At 37.1% G+C, this 20,610-nt stretch overlaps 1 protein-coding gene across 1 annotated transcript; it reads left to right on the forward strand.

Annotated features, from left to right (window-relative positions):
* The first annotated feature begins 15,955 nt into the window (after nt 1-15,955).
* Nucleotides 15,956-19,996, forward strand: LOC140890709 (small ribosomal subunit protein uS11x). Its single transcript, XM_073298703.1, has 6 exons — nt 15,956-16,111; nt 17,010-17,129; nt 17,234-17,279; nt 19,320-19,405; nt 19,497-19,626; nt 19,723-19,996. Exons 1-6 carry the CDS (start codon nt 16,109-16,111, stop codon nt 19,788-19,790), a joined length of 453 nt encoding a protein of 150 aa, XP_073154804.1. The 5' UTR covers nt 15,956-16,108; the 3' UTR covers nt 19,791-19,996.
* The last annotated feature ends 614 nt before the right edge of the window (nt 19,997-20,610 follow it).

Below are 20,610 nucleotides of genomic sequence, written 5' to 3' on the forward strand. Positions count from 1 at the left end.
TATGTCAAACATGATACGTGAATTGAAATCGATTGGTCATATTCTCTCTGATAAGCAACAAGTTCAAGTTTGATCCGATCTCTTCCTAAAAAGTGGGATCATCTGAAAGTCAATCTGACTCACAATGATAGCATTAAGACTTTCTCTTAAGCTGCTCGCCATGTTGAACTTGAGGATGAGCGGCTTGGTGTTGCTAAGTCCATAGCAAGTGCTTTTGTGGCTGAATCTAGTTTCAAAAAGCTTTGGGCTTTAAACGCTATAAGAACTGGAAGAAAAACAATAAAGGGAAGAATGTTGTGGAAGGATCCAAGAAGAACAACTTCAAGTCAAACCAAAAGAATAAGCGTAAGAGGTTTTGGAAAAAGAAATATAAAAGAAAAATGAAGTGCTACTATTGCCAAGCATTTGGTCATTTCGCTCGTGAGTGCCATGAGCCTAAATAGTACCACTCACTGATGCTTTTGTGAGTACTATATATGTCTCTTGTACTGTTTTACTAACTGAATCTTATCCTATGTGGATTGTAGACTCAGGAGCAACAGACCATGTAACTAGAGACCATGAAGCGTTTGTAGATTTTCGTCGAGTTCCTTGTGGTACAAGATGGATATATGTAGGAAATAATGCAAAAATTGAAGTCAAAGGCATCAGTACTTGCAAACTTAAATAACAAAACATGCCAAAATGAATGAATGTGATGCACCAGTATCTATGAGAATAAAAGCAGGAATTTCGCACAAAATAAATGTAACTGTGATAACCTCCTCTTTTTCCTTCTGAACTTGTTTTTGGCTCAGCGCGAAAACTTGTCCCAGAATACGAGGACTCTGGTTGGTGCTCCCAACCAATTGTTCGGATGGCCCTTGCGGTATCGATGCCTGAGAACCGGAGTTAGATGCTGATCCTCCAACAGACTGAGGACAATCTCTCTTCATGTGGCCCATCTTGCCACAATGAAAACAAGCACCTCCCACTCCACGACACTTCTTGGATGGATGACGACCACCAAAGTGCTCACACTGCCCCTTCTTCTCAAAGTGGAACAAACCGCCACAGGAACCTGAACCTGAAGAAGAAGACGCACCAGGATTCTTTAAAGAATGTGGTTTAGGCCCCAAAGATTTACCTGGTTGGAAAGAGAATAAATCCCTGTTACGCCGGACATTGTTCTCTGCATGTCAAAAATGATTAACCAACACCTCGTACGACGTTGGATCATTGCTGATAGCCACTCGACTGTGAATCTCTAGGTTGAGTCCCTGCATAAAATGATCATACTTGGCCTCTGAGCTAGTAGCAACATACGAGCAATACGACAACAGCTCAAAGAACTTCTACTGGTATGAAAGAGGGGTGCCCGATGAGCCAACTTGTGGCTAAGGGCTTTGATGACTCTTTGTATAAACAATCTTTTGTTTAAATATAATTTACACTTTTATTAATGGCAATGACTTTATCTTTCTTCATATTGTTATATTGTGATATACTATTGTTGTTTTGATAAAGATCTTGAATATACTATAGTGTATGTAAGATGTGGTAGAACATGGGGATGTCTATCATGAAACACATCTTATAGTCACTGTATATTCTAAACTGTTCCTAGTCGATTGAGCCGTCCGTTAATAAGGATAAGGATCGCTCGAGTTTGAGACTAGCATTTGCGATGCAGAGTACCACGTTTCATTGGTAAGGAACATAGAGATGTTCAAAGCATGCAAATGGATATTCATACGATGAATGATCGAACTACCCTATCCGGACTTTCCAAGTGGTTATCACTTATCGAGTGGATAAAGTCCGCGGTTTTGGTTGTACACCATTAGTCCTTACTACTTGAAACATCATTGAGACTCTATATGCTAGTACTGTGCTTTGACTCGTTTATCGACTCTATTGGGGTCATCAGGTGTCGGGATTGGGTACAGTTACAACACATATAGGAGTCGATGCTTTGTTGTCAAGGATTCACCACATACTTGCGAGTGTGGATATCCTATGCGATCTGAGGAGATATTAGTGTGACGAATCTCTGGCCAGAGTACATGATGTGTTTTAAGAAATGGTTTCTTAGTAGCACATGCGATGTCACTATTTGATCTTCAAGATGTATTGCATAGTTATCGAATCTCGAACGACTCTCGATTTACCAATGGTTGTTGATTCGATCGGGATATATGGATGAAGGGACCGTACTGTACGCTAACCAAAATCTATTGGTTCTTGCAGGCACTATCAGTGATACCTAGGGAATCATGAGGCGATGTTGCTAGGCGCTCTTACCATGATTCGATGTGCAAGTCGGAAATTGTTGTTCCGAGTCACAAGGAGTTGTGAGCCCACGGCTAACTGTATCCCTGAACCATTGAGGGTCACACAGAGTAATGGATTTTTAATCCCCGTTGAGATAGTTAAATTTAAAGAGTTAAATTTAATGAACAAAGAAGTTGGACTTCTTATTTAAGAGTAGAGGAGTAAGATTTCCTAAAATGACATAGGGATGGGCATTTTTGGAAATCACTGGATTCGGATTCAGAAAAATTTATCTTGACTTTAAAAGGTGCAGAAATGGTTTCTGTGAACATTGGTAAAATCGGTTTATCAATCAGAGTCACGATGAATTTTATATTAATTTCTGAACATGCGGGCTTTGCTTGTCAGACTTGAACTTATGACTAATGGGCCCTAAGCTGTTAGCGGCCTACATTATAAATAAGTTATTGCAGTACAGAAATTAGACATAACAGGTCACAATTTTCAAAAAACCCTAGTTTTCTCTCTAAAAGTGGCCGCCACCCTCCCCTCTGCTCGGGAAAAATCCAGCCTGTGAATTTTGAATTACAGTCTGGTTTAACGGATCAAATTCGTTAATTCTCTTCGTAGAAACTTCTGATAGATTTTCTAATGCAATCTATCAGAGGGATTAAATCTCTGTTCGTGGACCTGATTGAAGAACAGTTCGTCCATCAGTTCCTGGAAGATACAACAAGAGCAGAGCAATCTGTTGGTGTCAATAATCTCGATTCGAGATTGGAGGTAAAAATTTATAATTGTTATTTAATTTTTACACACACAATTTAATCGTAAAGTTTTGATACCCATTATGGAATCGTTCCATATAAAATTTTTAAACTTCCACTGCACCGGGTATCAATCCTGATTGATCTGATCGCCCTTCTCCAACAGTGGTATCAAAGCCAGGTTGCTCAGATCAAGCGATTAAATTAATCGATTGTACAAAAATTTTTAAGCCTCGGTTTTTGAAACAAAATAATTTTTTTTTAAAATTAAAAATTTTTTCGGGCAAAAACACGGGCAGCAATTGGATCGCTGCCCAACGCAGCGCTCGGCGCTGCCCTAGGGGCAGCCGGGCTGCCCGGCCCGAGCCCCTTTTGGGTCGCGGGCAGCCCGGGAGCGTCCCGGGCGGCCCGCGAAAAAATTAATTTTTAATTTTTAAAATTAAAATTTTAATATGTTAAAATTCTATTTTTGGTCCGATCGAAAATTGTTTTTGATTGGTCCACGAGGCGTCGGATCGAATTGTTCGAGTCCGATAATTTTAAAATTGATTTTTGGATAAATTTGAATTTTTGAAAAATTTATATATTTTATCCGTTAAATCAGATTTTATGAAATTAATTATTTTTGATACAATTGATGATAAGATATGATCTTATGGAAAGATTGAGTAAAATATGATTTTATGTATAAAATTGGATTTTATATGTAAAATATGATTTTATTTGATAAAAAGATAAAATATGATTTTGTATGTAAAATAAGATTTTATATATGGAATATGATTTTATCCTTTTAATTTAAATTGTCATTGCATGTTATCAAATAAATTAATTTTGAATTAAATGTTATTGGATAAGGATGATAGATTGCCATGACCAATTTTGTAGGTGTATGCTAGGAATTTACATTTGTTTTTATTGTTGGATTTATTAATGGGCCTGGTTTATGGCCCAATATGAATTGTCATATGTAATAAAAGTGGGCCTGGTTTATGCCCGTTCCCACCCCTTGAAATGTATCCCCTACTTGTCATGGTTATTTATTGTAAATACATTAGACTTAGTGGGAGATGAAGATTTGAAGATGGAGGTGGGCCCAGCAGACAATAAAGACAGAAAAAATGTAAATTGGAAGCTCAATGTAATAGGATTGCATTGCATACTGCATATTACCTAGGATTGGACTAAGACTCGTGATTGGCAACCACGGGTCGATTAGAAATGGAATCGATCATCCTATATAATATGTGATATTATTGTTGTATGCATGTTTTAGACTAAATTGTGTGAATCCGACAAGCATACAAAATTTTAAAATGATGAGACAAATTTTCAAAATTAAAATCCCTCATTTTAAATATGATTTAAAATTGATATCAAGATAAATAAAGGAAATTTAAAATTGTTTAAATGTTCCTACCTTCCATCAACGATCAATGTATGAGATGCTACCCGCGGATACGGTTCGGCTCATATTATTGGGGGGGCCCGTTCGTCGAAAAGCTGTACATTGGATCGACACATGTTGTAAGTTGGGTGGAACTCCCATGGGATCGACTCATATTATTGGGGGATCCACATGGCGACCGTCCATCACAACTTAATATTGATGGGTCATCTTGACATGTCACAATAAACGGCGTCATATTATTGGGCCCTTATTGGACATGAGGTAAAAACGTGGAGGTTGCTTTGGAAGCAATTGGGCTCTACCTTTTGAAAATTGTGGTTGACTGATATTATTCGGGACCATAGTTTGTCAATTGGACTCCATGTTCTCACTAAGAAAAACAGTTTTCCGTTTTCACTAGAGGGTAGTGAAATCGTTAAAATAGTGGGAGTGAGATTCATAAAATAAATTTTGCCTATTTTATGTCTTAGTAAATTAATTAAACAATCACTGATATTTGTCTGTTTCTTTTCAGTATTTCATAAAGATGAATTCGCGTAATCCACTTTTCTCTATCCTCGAACAAAATAAACTGACTGGCGCAAACTATACGGAATGGTTCCGTAAGTTGAAGATTGTCTTGACCTCGGAGAAGATGCTCTACGTGTTAGAAAAATCTCCTCCGAAGGAAGCACCAGCAGATGTAAGTCCAGAAGAGTTGGCCAAACATGATACATGGTGGGACCATGATATCAAGGCCAAATGCTATATGCAAGCCTCGATGTCTGATGAACTCCAGAGGCGATTTGACGACACCGTGAATGCTGCTGACATTCACGTACAACTCAAGGAACTTTTTGGGGCTCAATCGAGAGCTGAAAGGTTCGCTACTGTAAAAGAGCTAATGACGTGTCGCATGCGTGAAGGGACTTCGGTCCGTGATCATGGGGTACGAGTGATTTGGCTCATACAGAAGTTGGTAACGGTTGATTTGGTGTTGGAGTATGAACTCAACGTGGACTTATTACTTCTATCTCTTCCTTCTTCGTTTGACGGATTTGTGGTGAATTTCAATATGAACAAGATAGAGGCCTCCCTTGAAGAGATGGTCAATATGCTTGTAACATATGAATCCACATTAAAGAAGGATAAACCGGCTTTCTTGGTGGGCTCCTCTTCTTCTGCTAAGAAAGGGTCAAGTACAAAGGGTAAGAAACGTTCTGCCCCACCCAAGAAAATCGAACCCGAGAAGAAGTACAAAACAAAGGCTTCAAACATGGAAAAGTCCAAGGATGTTTGTCATTACTGCAAGAAGCCCGGTCATTGGAAACGTAACTGCAAGGAATATCTAGAGCAGTTGCGAACTGCGAAGGGTATGTTCTATATTGAAATAAATGTTTCACTTAATACTACTTCTTGGGTATTGGATACCGGATGTGGATCTCACATTTGCAATGATTTGCAGGTGATGACAAGAAGTCGCAGGCTTAGAATGGGTGAGACCCAGCTGAGGCTCGGAAATGGTTCCAGAGTTGAAGCCAAAGCTGTGGGAGATGTTTATTTAATTTTGTAGAACGATTTTAAGTTACTTTTGAGAGATGTTTTATTTGTTCCAGATTTGATTAAAAACATTATTTCTGTTTCTATGCTTGATAGAGATGGTTTTTCTTGCAATTTTGTGAATGAGATTTGCAATATTTACAAGAATGAATGTTTGATTGGAAATGGACAACTTGAAAACGATCTATATAACTTAAAATTGAAAGACGTTCCAATAAATTATGTTGATAAACCGGCAACAACAAACAAAAGGAAAATCGATAGTCAAAACCCGGCAAACCTTTGGCATGCTAGGCTAGGTCATATTTCCTCAAGGAGGATGAACAAGCTAGTGGGAGAGGGCATGTTTGATATGTCTGATATTAACTCTCTACCTACTTGTGAGTCCTGCCTGAAAGGAAAAATGACTAAATCTCCTTTTAAGGGGAAACCTGAGCGTAGTCAAAATCTGTTGGATTTGATCCATACAGACGTTTGTGGTCCATTTAGAATTGGTACTCAATATGGCCACACCTACTTCATTACCTTTACTGATGATTATTCTAGGTATGGGTATTTATATTTAATGAAATATAAGTCTGAAGCATTTGAAAAGTTCAAAGAATTCAAGGCTGAAGTAGAAAACAAGCTAGGTAAAAGTAGTAAAGCACTTCGATCGGATCGAGGTGGAGAATACTTAAGTACCGAGTTTTTGGACTATCTGAAAGAGAATGAGATTCTCTCTCAGTGGACTCCTCCTATGACACCTCAGCTGAATGGTGTATTGGAGCGTCGTAATCGAACTTTGTTGGACATGGTTCGATCCATGATGAGATTCACTGAGCTTCCACCTTCGTTTTGGGGATATGCGCTTGAAACAGCGGTATTGTTGTTGAACAACGTCCACACCAAAGCAGTGGACAAAACACCATACGAGTTATGGAATGGCAAAGCTCCTAAGTATTCGTACTTGAGGATTTGGGGATGTCCTGCTTACGTGAAGCAGATAGTGGGAGATAAGTTGGATAGTCGATCCACCTTATGTTATTTTGTAGGGTATCCGAAGAATTCAATCGGATATTATTTCTATCATCCTGCTGAAACAAAGGTGTTTGTTTCAAGGAATGCCACCTTCTTGGAGAAGGAGTTCTTATTGGATAAGAAAGGCGAGATGATGGAACTCGAAGAAATTCGAGAAGAACCCGAAATACAAAATAATGATCCTACACCTCAGAAACCATTGATGGACACGCCTATACCTATAAGATCCGAGAGGACTTCTAGACCTCCTATTCGATATAGTCTTCTTCTTGAAGGGGATCAAGATGAACCCGATGTTGGATGTGATCCAAGAAACTTCAAGGAAGCAATTTCTGATGCGGATTCAAATTTATGGCTTGAAGCTATGCAGTCGGAAATAGATTCGATGCATACAAACCAAGTTTGGTCTTTAGTAGATCCTCCCGATGGAATTGTTCCAATAGGGTGTAAATGGATCTACAAGAGAAAGCTTGGGCCTGATGGTAAGGTATTGACCTACAAGGCGCGATTGGTGGCGAAAGGTTATACTCAAAGACAAGGAGTTGACTATGATGAAACCTTTTCACCAGTTGCAATGTTCAAGTCCATAAGAATCCTTATTGCCATAGCTGCTTGGTATGACTATGAGATATGGCAGATAGATGTGAAGACTGCATTTCTTAATGGAAACATTAAGGAAGAGATCTATATGACGCAGCCTGAGGGATACACATCCATGGGAAGCGAGCATAAGGTATGCAAGCTTCAGAGATCAATCTATGGTCTAAAACAAGCATCAAGAAGTTGGAACCAGAAATTTGATGAAACAATAAAGGATTTTGGTTTCATCAAGAACCCGGAGGAACCATGCGTGTACAAGAAAGTAGTTAAGGATGCTGTGGCATTCTTAGTACTTTATGTTGATGACATCCTACTCATTGGGAATGATGTAGGGATGTTGCAGTCAACAAAGATATGGTTATCAGGTAGATTCTCGATGAAGGATTTGGGTGAGGCATCCTATATTCTAGGGATACAGATCTATAGAGATAGATCTAAGAGAATGATAGGACTTACTCAAGCTACTTACATCGAAACCATATTGAAACGGTTTTCAATGGATGGGTCCAAGAGAGGACATCTACCTATGTGTCATGGAGTTTCTCTATCCAAGTCTATGTGTCCCAAAACTGATGAAGAGATAGAGAAAATGACACATGTACCATATGCGTCAGCCATTGGTAGTATCATGTATGGGATGATATCTACCAGACCGGATTTAGCATTTGCTCTGAGTGTCACGAGCAGATATCAAGCTAATCCCGGTCAAATGCATTGGAAAGCCGTGAAGGACATTCTTAAGTACTTACGAAGGACTAAGAATATGTTCATGGTATATGGAGGAAGAGAACTAAAATTGGAAGGCTATACCGATTCTAGCTTCCAAAGTGACGTGGATGACTCGAAGTCAACCTCTGGATTTCTGTTCATGCTCAATGGCGGTGCTGTCTCTTGGAAGAGTTCCAAGTAGGACACCACAACGGATTCCACCACTGAGGCAGAATACATTGCAGCATCAGCTGCTGCTAAAGAGGCCGTTTGGATGAGGAATTTCGTCCAAGAGTTGGGCGTTATTCCGGAAGTTATTGGTCCAGTCCCGGTGTACTGTGACAACACGGGTGCCGTTGCTCAGGCAAAGGAACCAAGGTCTCATCAAAGATCCAAACACGTACTGAGGAAATACCACATCATCCGGGAGATTGTGGAAAGAGGAGACATCACTGTCGAAAGAGTGGCATCTGCAGACAATATCGCTGATCCACTTACTAAGCCCTTGCCAGGACCATTATTTGACAAACATCGTGAAGCAATGGGTCTACGTAGTATAACTAGTTGGCTTTAGGGCAAGTGGGAGATTGAAAGAGTGGGTGCCCGATGAGCCAACTTGTGGCTAAGGGCTTTGATGACTCTTTGTATAAACAATCTTTTGTTTAAATATAATTTACACTTTTATTAATGGCAATGACTTTATCTTTCTTCATATTGTTATATTGTGATATACTATTGTTGTTTTGATAAAGACCTTGAATATACTATAGTGTATGTAAGATGTGGTAGAACATGGGGATGTCTATCATGAAACACATCTTATAGTCACTGTATATTCTAAAATGTTCCTAGTCGATTGAGCCGTCCATTAATAAGGATAAGGATCGCTCGAGTTTGAGACTAGCATTTGCGATGCAGAGTACCACGTTTCATTGGTAAGGAACATAGAGATGTTCAAAGCATGCAAATGGATATTCATACGATGAATGATCGAACTACCCTATTCGGACTTTCCAAGTGGTTATCACTTATCGAGTGGATAAAGTCCGCGGTTTTGATTGTACACCATTAGTCCTTACTACTTGAAACATCATTGAGACTCTATATGCTAGTACTGTGCTTTGACTCGTTTATCGACTCTATTGGGGTCATCAGGTGTCGGGATTGGATACAGTTACAACACATATAGAAGTCGATGCTTTGTTGTCAAGGATTCACCACATACTTGCGAGTGTGGATATCCTATGCGATCTGAGGAGATATTAGTGTGACGAATCTCTGACCAGAGTACATGATGTGTTTTAAGAAATGGTTTCTTAGTAGCACATGCGATGTCACTATTTGATCTTCAAGATGTATTGCATAGTTATCGAATCTCGAACGACTCTCGATTTACCAATGGTTGTTGATTCGATCGGGATATATGGATGAAGGGACCGTACTGTACGCTAACCAAAATCTATTGGTTCTTGCAGGCACTATCAGTGATACCTAGGGAATCATGGGGCGATGTTGCTAGGCGCTCTTACCATGATTCGATGGGCAAGTCGGAAATTGTTGTTCCGAGTCACAAGGAGTTGTGAGCCCACGGCTAGCTGTATCCCTGAACCATTGAGGGTCACATAGAGTAATGGATTTTTAATCCCCGTTGAGATAGTTAAATTTAAAGAGTTAAATTTAATGAACAAAGAAGTTGGACTTCTTATTTAAGAGTAGAGGAGTAAGATTTCCTAAAATGACATAGGGATGGGCATTTTTGGAAATCACTGAATTCGGATTCAGAAAAATTTATCTTGACTTTAAAAGGTGCAGAAATGGTTTCTGTGAACATTGGTAAAATCGCTTTATCAATCAGAGTCACGATGAATTTTATATTAATTTCTGAACATGCGGGCTTTGCTTGTCAGGCTTGAACTTATGACTAATGGGACCTAAGCTGTTAGCGGCCTACATTATAAATAAGTTATTGCAGTACAAAAATTAGACATAACAGGTCACAATTTTCGAAAAACCCTAGTTTTCTCTCTAAAAGTGGCCGCCCCCCTCCCCTCTGCTCGGGAAAAATCCAGCCTGTGAATTTTGAATTACAGCCTGGTTTAACCGATCAAATTCGTTAATTCTCTTCGTAGAAACTTCTGATAGATTTTTTAATGCAATCTATCAGAGGGATTAAATCTCTGTTCGTGGACCTGATTGAAGAACAGTTCGTCCATCAGTTCCTGGAAGATACAACAAGAGCAGAGCAATCTGTTGGTGTCAATAATCTCGATTCGAGATTGGAGGTAAAAATTTATAATTGTTATTTAATTTTTACACACACAATTTAATCGTAAAGTTTTGATACCCATTATGGAATCGTTCTATATAAAAATTTTAAACTTCCGCTGCACCGGGTATCAATCCTGATTGATCTGATCGCCGTTCTCCAACATGGTACTCGTCTATCAACATGTTTCCCTATATCAAGTTCATCAGTTCATTTGTATTCGCCTGATGGAGTGCTGGAGGGAAGTACAACTTCCAAAATGATGTACGAAACTCTGCCCAAGTAAGCATTCCTCGCTCGAATAACATGGGTGCAGAAGTGGACTTCCACTACTTGCGGGCACTCCATTCCAGAAGGAAGTTAACAACCTCCATCTTCTACTCATCGGTGTAGTGATAAATCTGGAAGCAACTCTCCATTCGCTTCAGCCAGTTCTCCGCAACTTCTGGAGTCTCACCACGTACCAATGGTTTAGGAGCCATCTGCTCAAAATTGCGCATGTCAAAGCTATGTATGCCTTCCCTATGGTGATGGCAGTCACGCTGATTGTAAAGCCCCGAAAATAATTAATTTGAGAATTTACGAGATTAAAATTTAAATTCCGATATTATTAAATTAAAGGATTGAATTAAAAGTCTCAAATTTACCTGGGACTGATTTGCAAATATCAAAGATTTCAGGGACTAAAGTGCAAAACATTTGTTTTTAGTGGAGGACACATGTAGAAGCCTAAATTATATCTATCACCATCAGGTTCCAGCTTCCTTCACGTGATAAAACCATAATACATCTTTCTTCAACTAAATTTGATCTTTCAAAGCCTGATTTTCACAATCCGTCCGGTAAATTTCAGAATTGAACATATATCTGTGATCACCGCATAGACGACTACGTTTTGATGTAAGTTTCATTAATTTCTACCATGTTTGAATTTTGAGATGTCGATGGGAATCATAATTTTATTGTATATATGTGTTCTCGAATAGCTACTGATTGTATATCAAAGACGGATCGGAAAAAGATCGGCGTTTAAATTTGTTATGATTTTCTGATGATTTTCAAAAATAGATGTGTCTGCTATTGCTGGTTTCTGATGGTAATTATGCTGTTATGAGTTATGGTTGGGATCAGAATTGATAGATATCTTGTTATAGTTGATGTTCAGATTGCTGGTTTATAGCCATTACGTTGTCGGATTAAGAATTGATTAAATTTTGAGTTTTGTTGTTTGAGCTGGGAATTACTTGAGTTGTGATTGATATTCCTTGATTGTGAACACTACATTTTCAGATTTAATAAATTTTGACGAACTCGAGAAAATCAAAAACCGAACCGAGAAGGAGAGTGAGCAAAGTTTGCAACCATTTTCTACTTGGAAGATTGTCATGAACTTGAGCAGATTTGATATGAATTCCTTGTTGTAGATTGATCAGAGGTGAGCATTTTGGAACCAAGAATTGAAGGTATAAACTAACTTTGATCCAGACGGGATAGACCACTTGAGATAGATAAGATTCTCGAGTTTTCCGTAAAACCACATACACGCATGATTATTTGCCTTTGCTTGATTTATTAAATGTTATGTGTATTGCTTGATAGCATGCTTTCTAATTGCTATTATAGATTGATGCATCTTGATTTTGTATGCATTCATCTTGAGTCATAACCTGATAAGCATAGAAGGTGGAACGGCCTAGATTGCAAAAGACATTTGGGGGCTATAATCGAGTGGCATGGGAAGTAGATGTACTCCTAGAGCTAGATAACACATTATAGTTGCACCAAAGTCAGGGGATTGAGATACTCGACACCATCTTGATTGAGAGAGTCGGTGGTTATGTTGCAAGATCTTTTCCCCGGGATCCCAAAAGAAGAACTAAGATTTCTTTGATATCAGAATTTGATAATCCCTTCCTTTTCAACATACATTCAATTAGGTTTTGATTAAACCATAGAATATCATGTATGGTATTGGATTCATGATATGCTATGATTCATCGTTATGTCGTTTATACTGAGAGTATATTTCTCACCGGAGTTATCCAGCTATTGTTGTGTTTTGTACGTGTGCGTGACAATATGTGGAGCAGGAACGAGTCAGAGATGATCGGGATAACAAAAGATCAAGATTAGAAGTGGTGACTTGGGTTTAGCAGATGTTGAGTCCTTGATTCCTCTACCAAACATGTCTAGAACTTGTATGTATCAAGTGTGTAAGAACTTGAAAATGTAGATGATATGAACCTAGTATGGCAACAACTTAAACTTATGTACACAAGATTTGGTAGTTTGTTTATAAAAATTGCATGATGTTGTATGAAATATAGAAGATTATCTAGTATAACATCTTTTGGATTTGATTTGAATTGGCAAGAATAGACTTTGTATGAGTTGTAATTGAGTTCAGAGTTGGTCCTGCTCGAGCTGCAAAATAGTGTCGCTCGAGCGAGGGAAACTATTTTTCGAGCAGAGATTGTCTCGCTCGAGCCGCAGAATATTGCCGCTCGAGCGAGGTGATTTCATGATTTGGGATCAGAGTTTCGCTCGCTCGAGCGGTAATAATTTACAGCTCGAGCGAGGCCCTATCCCTTTTAAATTTTTTCAAGTATCTTTATTAATTAAAGCTCAAAGAATAATTGCCCAATAAGAATATATTAGCACCCGAGGTCCCCACACTGATGATCCCTCTCCTCATCATCTCTCCAACGTCCACCGACACTCTCATGACTCTTGTCTCCACGTCCTGCCATCTATAAAGGAAACAAAAATTAACCTCAAGACTGTTTTCCTAGATCCAAATCTCAATGCATGCTCTGATATCATAAATATAATGACCCGTTCTGGGACACTAACTAATCAAAGCTTAAGCATGCAATAAATCTTAAACCAATAATCAATCAAAACCAACGGAAACTAAAATGATAAAACTAAAAACCCCGATGGAATACAACCGATACTGAAATCAAGTGTAGCTAAATGTTATACAATCCCATCGAATAACAATACTAAAAATCAACTAATAGAAACCTGGTATAGTACAAATCCAACCTTTCTGCAGCTAAACAACCTCTACCTTTCGGTCCATACAACTTGAGCTCTGCCCTGTAGAATGAAGTGTCCAGAACAAAAAAAAACGAGGACATAAGCTAACAACGCTCAGTACGAAAGTATGCGTATACATATGCCATGAATGCTAATGCAAATGAAAGGGTACCAGAAACCTATCACGGTAGAAACTTTTCTCAAAAAATAGGCGTCATGATACGTAGCACACTAAGCCATCGCACAGGAGGTACTCCCATGCCATAAGAATAAGTGGACAAAATTAACCAGACTCGAACCCACGAAATCCATCCACAAATAACTCGGCGTTGAACAACCTCTCTACTAATAATATCAAAGTATATGCTCAACATGAAACTTCGTGTAGCTGTAACAACCGTGGCATAATAAATGCACATAAGCATTGTCATATAAACCATGCAAATATAGAACATGCATACTCAACTAGGATATCTCGGATAATACGTCTGTACCTCTATTAAGCAACTCAAGCAACCTAGCAACGCTGGCTCTCTAGTCCAAACCTATAAGCAGATAATCATCATATCACTTACTGTCTATTAAAAACCTTAAATAGACTAATAACTACTCACAGAAGCTAATCAGAGTGTAAACTTATACATGCGTCCATCGCTAGACCTTTGATACAATGACCTCAAAACCTAGGCACAACTTCACTATGATCCTGGTAGTGCTTTGCTATTGACTGGCCATCAAGACGACATCCGAAAACTTTCCAAAATCGTCAAAAAAGAGAAAGGAAAGAGTGAATTGATGAGTTGTAAATGAAGCTCTCGGCCCCTATTTATAGGAAACGATCGGACTTTGGAGCTTCCGATCTATCTATCGGAGCTTTCTATCTCTATTCACCGAACGCGTGTCCTTGATTGGACAACACACTACTTCTGACGAAGTTCAGACCTTTCGAACTGGGGTTTGGAGCTTCCGATCTATGTCACGTCAAGTCACCAATCAGAATTCACATACTTTCTTATCCAAAGACGATCGGACCTTCCGATCTTGAGTTCGGAGCTTCCGAACTCACCTTCTGCCTCCGAAGTACAACACTTATCGAACCGGTCAAGAACTGGCCAAGAACCCGTTCAACCGATTTTCCAAATTTTTTTATTTTTTTGAAAAATTAGTTTTTTTAATTAAAACTTTAATTTAATATTTTATTATATTTATATACACATTATTATTTGGAATTTTTACTTTGTTATAAATATTATTTTAGTAATATTCGAGTTTTTTAATTAATTACTTAATTTATTCTTAAAAAATATATAACTATAACTAATATTTTGAATATATTTATATAGTTATTTAGTTTCAAACTATTTTGGATTTTTAAAATTTAAAATATATTATTAATTATATTATCTTATATAAACGATTTTCCGATCCGACCGTCCCGTTAAAATGCTCAGACTTGTTGAACCATTTTTAAAATAAATCCGTTTGATCACCGATCCGATTATAAAAACATTGAACTGAAGAGATAATATAATGAGTGAGCGTTTAGAATAACATTTATTGAATAGAAGTAGATCAAACACAATATATAAAGAAATTAATAAAAGCGTTACATAAAATTTTCAAAACATATGATGACAAAAACGTAATCATACAGCACCATGTTTTCAAAATCGGACCGGACCGGCCGTTCAAGCGGAAACCGGACACTGGTCCGGTCCGGATTGCTCCTAATAATCGTTTTTATGGTCAAAATCGATCAAAACCGGTCAAGAACCGGTCGAACTGGCTTCGAACTGGTCGAACTAGTCAAAAAACCGGCTCAGAATCGGTCAAAAACCGGTTCAACCGATTTTTCGAATTTTTTTTTTATAAAAAATATATTTTTTATTTTAAAAACTTAATTTAATATTTTTAATATATATATATACAAGATTATTTGGAATTTGTACTTTATTAAAAATATTATTTTATTAATATTAATGTTTTTTAATTAATTAATTTAGTTTTTAAAAATATATAACTAAAATTAATATTTTGTATATATTTATATGGTTATTTAGTTTTCAAACAATGATAAATCTATATATTTTTCTATTTTATTTTATTAATTTAAAATATATTATTAATTATATTATATTTTATAAACGACTTTTTGGTCCGACCGTTCGATTAAAACGGTCCGACCGATTGAACCATTCTTTTAAGATAAACCGATTCGATCACCCATCTGATCATAAAAACATTGATACAACACTGCAATTTCATTTTAATTTCTCCACAAATTGCCGATTAATCGTTATTTGTTACTTCTCTAAGTATGGGTCGACCTTCTCAGTTCTTAAAATATAAATAGAGCAGGGGTATTTATGGAATATGAAAAATATCATCACCCCAAACCCTAGCTATAAGATCTAGCATCGTTGTCCCCCCACTAGCTAAAACCAGCGCTTTGCTTATCGGAAGTCAGGACGCAGCGAAGCCCTCCCCTCTTCTCTCTCAGCCATGGTAAACTTCTTCAAAAGTTTCATCTGATTCATACGATGCATAAATTCTCAATTTTAATCATTTCAGTTCAATGATCTGTTTTTTTTTTCCCTTGCGCTCAGTTAATTACTGTCTTTGTTTTTGTTTTTCGCGTGAAATTGGTGTTTGGTACCTTTATTTGAATTTTAGGTCATAAATTCGGTCGAGTATTTTGTTTTTTTTGTTTTTGTTTTTTTACTTTCTGTGTTTGTACGAATCCTTTGTTATTTTTTTTTATTGTAGCTCGTGGATATTGGGGTTGGGTTATTTATTACGATGGAGAATCAATGTAATTCTTGAATAATGTTCTCTGGTTGTTAATATAAATTGTTCATTTTTTATTTTTTTGGCAGAATTGCCTGGAGCCTGTATGCCTGATTATAGTTAGAACTCATGTGGTGTACCTAGGGAAAACTGAAAAGCCAATGGGAGGGAGATTGTTCTTCGGACGTAAAACTTGAGTTATGGGGTACTATTTTTTAAAACAAACGAGTTACGTCTCACCTTAAATTCCACTTAGTGCCCTTGTCCCCCAAAACCAATCTGGGTTCTTCAGTAGTTGTCCAATCAAACAAATGCCATTGGTTAGATTTTTTGATTTAGTTGTATTATTCTTCTTACTTGTAAATCTCAGGTTGTGCTTTTCTGTTTCTGTTGTTTTAACCTTGACCGTATTAGCTTATTTCTGCAGAAGCAAATATTTAGCATAAGATTTCGTCTTCTCAATATGCATCTACTCAGGCTCAACTTTTACATTCTTAAAAGAGCTGTCATTAAAATTTAATTTTGGTGGCATTTTTTTTAATTATTTTTTTTTCAGTTTCAAGGGTATTTCAGTTCTTTTTCACCTTTTCATAATCTGCTCTGTTTGGAGTGACAGTCGAAAAGGAGGACCAGAGAGCCCAAGGAAGAGAATGTCACTCTTGGACCTGCCACTAGGGACGGAGAAATAGTATTTGGTGTGGCTCACATCTTTGCCTCATTCAATGACACCTTCATTGTGAGTATTGCATTCAGTTCATTAAATTATGTTTTTTCTCTAATTTTTTTAGAGGACGCCAAAAAGCATTGTAATTTCTGATCGCATTTGCATTGGACATGCAGCATGTAACTGACCTGTCTGGAAGGGAAACCTTGGTTCGTATTACGGGTATGGAATCATGCATTTTGTCTTTGGTTTTCGTTATGTTCCCTGTGCCGTGAATCTAGCTGTTGAGTGATGATCTGTTGTGTTTTTAACTGCTCTCTTTGTATTCTTACAATGATATAATTTATGTTTGGGTTCACTGGACTGTGAACATTTTAATTTTGTACATGGTAAGGTACTAATGTTGATTAAAACTTTCTAGCTGTGGGGTAATTTTATGTGAGATTGGTATTTGTGTTTAACTGTTCATTATGATGTTGCACATGGATACTTTGCCGGTAGTAGACCGTAAAGCCGTCAGTGTGACTTGAGCCTGTCAACTCAGCCCTGCCACACAATTTAAGTAGGTTAGGTTGAAGTTTTATCAACTCATTTAGAGGCGGACCTAAATGGGTCAGCCCGTGTGGGCTGGGCTGGCCCCAGGCAGGCTTGGGTTGGCCCGCGGGCCTGGAAAGGAAATTATTTTTTTTATTTATAGATTTATTGTGGTATATGTATTTTTTTTAGTGAACGTTAATTTTTTGCGTCAATTAATTTGTATAAAATGTTCACTTGTGAAATCAACAATTAGAGCATATGAGATGAAAATTTTAATTAATTATAATGGTTTTTTTCTGGGCCGCCTGTCTAACCCGCAACCCACCTTGGATTGGGTGTCTGGGGATTTTCAGCTCGTCGGGATGGTGGGCTGGCCCCCCCGCCCCGCCAAATGGCTGGCTTTTTACCCCTCGCCATGGGTTGGCTCGTCTAACAGCACTAACTAGCAGTTTTTTAAAAAGCATGAAAAAACACAGCTCTAACTTAAGCGCCAAGCGTGAGGAAAAAGCTTCGCCTCGTAGAAAAGCGTGGAAAAAACAGCAAACCCTTTGTTTGACATATCAACCATATAAAATTAACCACATAAAAATAAAAAGATCTAAAAAGCACAAATTTTTGGATAAAGTTCTTAATTTTTTTTTCTTAATTAAAATTAAAATTCTGACTTTTAAACATTCTTTTAAATGAAAAATTTAATAACATAAAATTATTTAACAAAAAAACCTTTAAATCATTAACATATATGTTTCGAACCCTTCCTTTGTGACTAACACACAATACTTGTCCTAGTGGCTATCCGAAGAAGTTTTACCCGGCACAATTTGTTATTTTGAAACTTATGGTTTTGATCAACTTGAAAATTTATGCATTTATTATTAAAATCTAAAACGTTTCTGCACTCATAATCCGGTATCATAACTGCTTAAGCATTGTAAAGTTTGAAACTTGAAGCTTGATCAGAATCTTCGCCGTGCTCATGTTTTTTCAGAACCTTGAGTAGTAGGGGTAACGCACTAGGGGAATATAGAGAATAACCTTGGTCAAACTTCATTTTAAAAAAATAACTCTCTCAAGTGTACTTGAGTGTATTCAAATGTACACGAGGTCATTTTTTTAAAAAAATATTTGACCAAGGTCATTTTTAAGATACTAAAGTTGATGAAAATTTTCCAACAGTAAATATCACGATAGCCTGGTTATTTGAGTTTTAATCCTTTTGCTGCTCTATATACTCGGGGGGGCCAGATACGAAGGTTGATTATTTGTTGGGCTTTTTTTTGATAACTGATTCCTTTTTTCAAAAAAATATATGTATTCTATTAAAAATTAGATTCAAAATTACTTATGGTAGAACATAAATATAGCTGCATCTAAACGGAGCCATTTGGGCATGCTTTTGGAAATATTAATTTCTGCTTAAGGCTATTGGAATTTGATTTCTAATTAAACTTGAGAGTTGCAAAGCTATGGGTAGAAGGTGCATGTATTAATAATCTGACTAGTGTAATTTTTTATCTGATATGTTGTATAATTTCGATCAACATGCTTTGGAAATTCGATATTATTGTTTTCTACTTGTTTTGTAGCGCAATTTTTGCCTTTGGAGAGGCTCTTAGCTCATGTTTACTTCTCAACAAATTCGCCATAGTTGTTCGCATGTCTGGTTTGGAAATATTTTTGTGAGCAATGCTCTAGGCCTTGATCGATGCTTCCTTTTGATTGTAGGTGGAATGAAAGTGAAGGCTGATAGGGATGAATCCTCTCCATATGCGGCTATGCTTGCAGCCCAAGATGTTTCGCAGCGATGCAAGGTTTTATATACCACTATGCCTAAAATGTCATGGCATAGTAGGTTTTTTTTTTTAATGATTATTTACATTGACCAGAACATCTACTATGCAGGAGCTTGGGATTAACGCTCTTCACATTAAGCTTCGTGCTACTGGGGGAAACAAGACCAAGACTCCTGGTCCTGGTGCCCAGTCTGCTCTGCGAGCCCTTGCTCGTTCTGGCATGAAAATTGGGCGTATAGGTATTGTATTATATTGTCAATTGCTCGAAGCCCCATCTCTGTTTTAATATGAATTAGTCACGATATTTACTATCTTGTGTTATCATTCCTTTCCAGAGGATGTGACTCCAATTCCAACTGATAGTACTCGTAGAAAGGGTGGAAGAAGGGGAAGGAGGCTGTAATTCGCCGTCTGGTTATAACCATTCTTGCTACTATAATTTTGACAGTCTTCTAAAAGTGCAAGTTTTATTATATTCCTTGCTTAGTGTTTGAACAAAGATTTTAGACTGAACATGAAATCTGGTTTAATGTTTTATCGTTCTTGGACATGGGCATGTTGTGTGTTGGTGAGGTTACTGGATTTCAAGCTTAGCTTTTAACTTCTGTGCTTCAGTTGTCAAAATTAGCCTATTAAATTTTATTTTTCATTAATTATTATTATCCTTGAATAAAAAATTTTGGAATGTCAATAGTAGTATTTAAAAATATTATATTATATATATTTGTTATTTTTTTAAAAGATAAAAGTAATCTTGAAAGTCGTCACGAATCTTGCTGTGCTTTAGATGTTTCTTGGTCCGTTCGGGGAACGGAGACGTGCCGACGTATGGCTTAGTCAAAACCTGTTTGTTCATTCGTTGTTTGTGAAGAGTAGGGTTGTAATCGAGTCGACTCGAATTTTTTAATGTTTTGGTTGATATCGAGTATTATTTAACGAATATATTAATAGACCGAACATTTATTCGAGTTTTTATTGTGTTTAAATGAATTTAATAAATATAACTGAAATTTAATTTTCTCTGAACATATATATTATTATTAAAATTTTAATTTCATTCTAATTATAGATTTTTATGATTGGTTTAGAAGGCCGAGCTATCCCGCCTTTTCTTATTTCGTTTGATTTGGCTTTAATGTATTCCCTTCAAAAAATAAAGTAAAATAAAATAAAAAGAGAATTGCAATTTTAGTGATGTAAATTTTTTTTTTTTGTTTTAGTTT

The sequence above is a fragment of the Henckelia pumila genome, chromosome 3, assembly GCF_033568475.1.
Source record: "Henckelia pumila isolate YLH828 chromosome 3, ASM3356847v2, whole genome shotgun sequence".
Classification (NCBI taxonomy): Eukaryota; Viridiplantae; Streptophyta; class Magnoliopsida; order Lamiales; family Gesneriaceae; genus Henckelia; species Henckelia pumila.

Coding starts and splice junctions, on each gene's coding strand:
- LOC140890709 (XM_073298703.1), top strand. Junction 17,280..19,319: donor AACCTTGGTTCGTATTACGG/GTATGGAATCAT, acceptor TTTTGATTGTAG/GTGGAATGAAAGTGAAGGCT. Junction 19,627..19,722: donor CATGAAAATTGGGCGTATAG/GTATTGTATTAT, acceptor ATTCCTTTCCAG/AGGATGTGACTCCAATTCCA.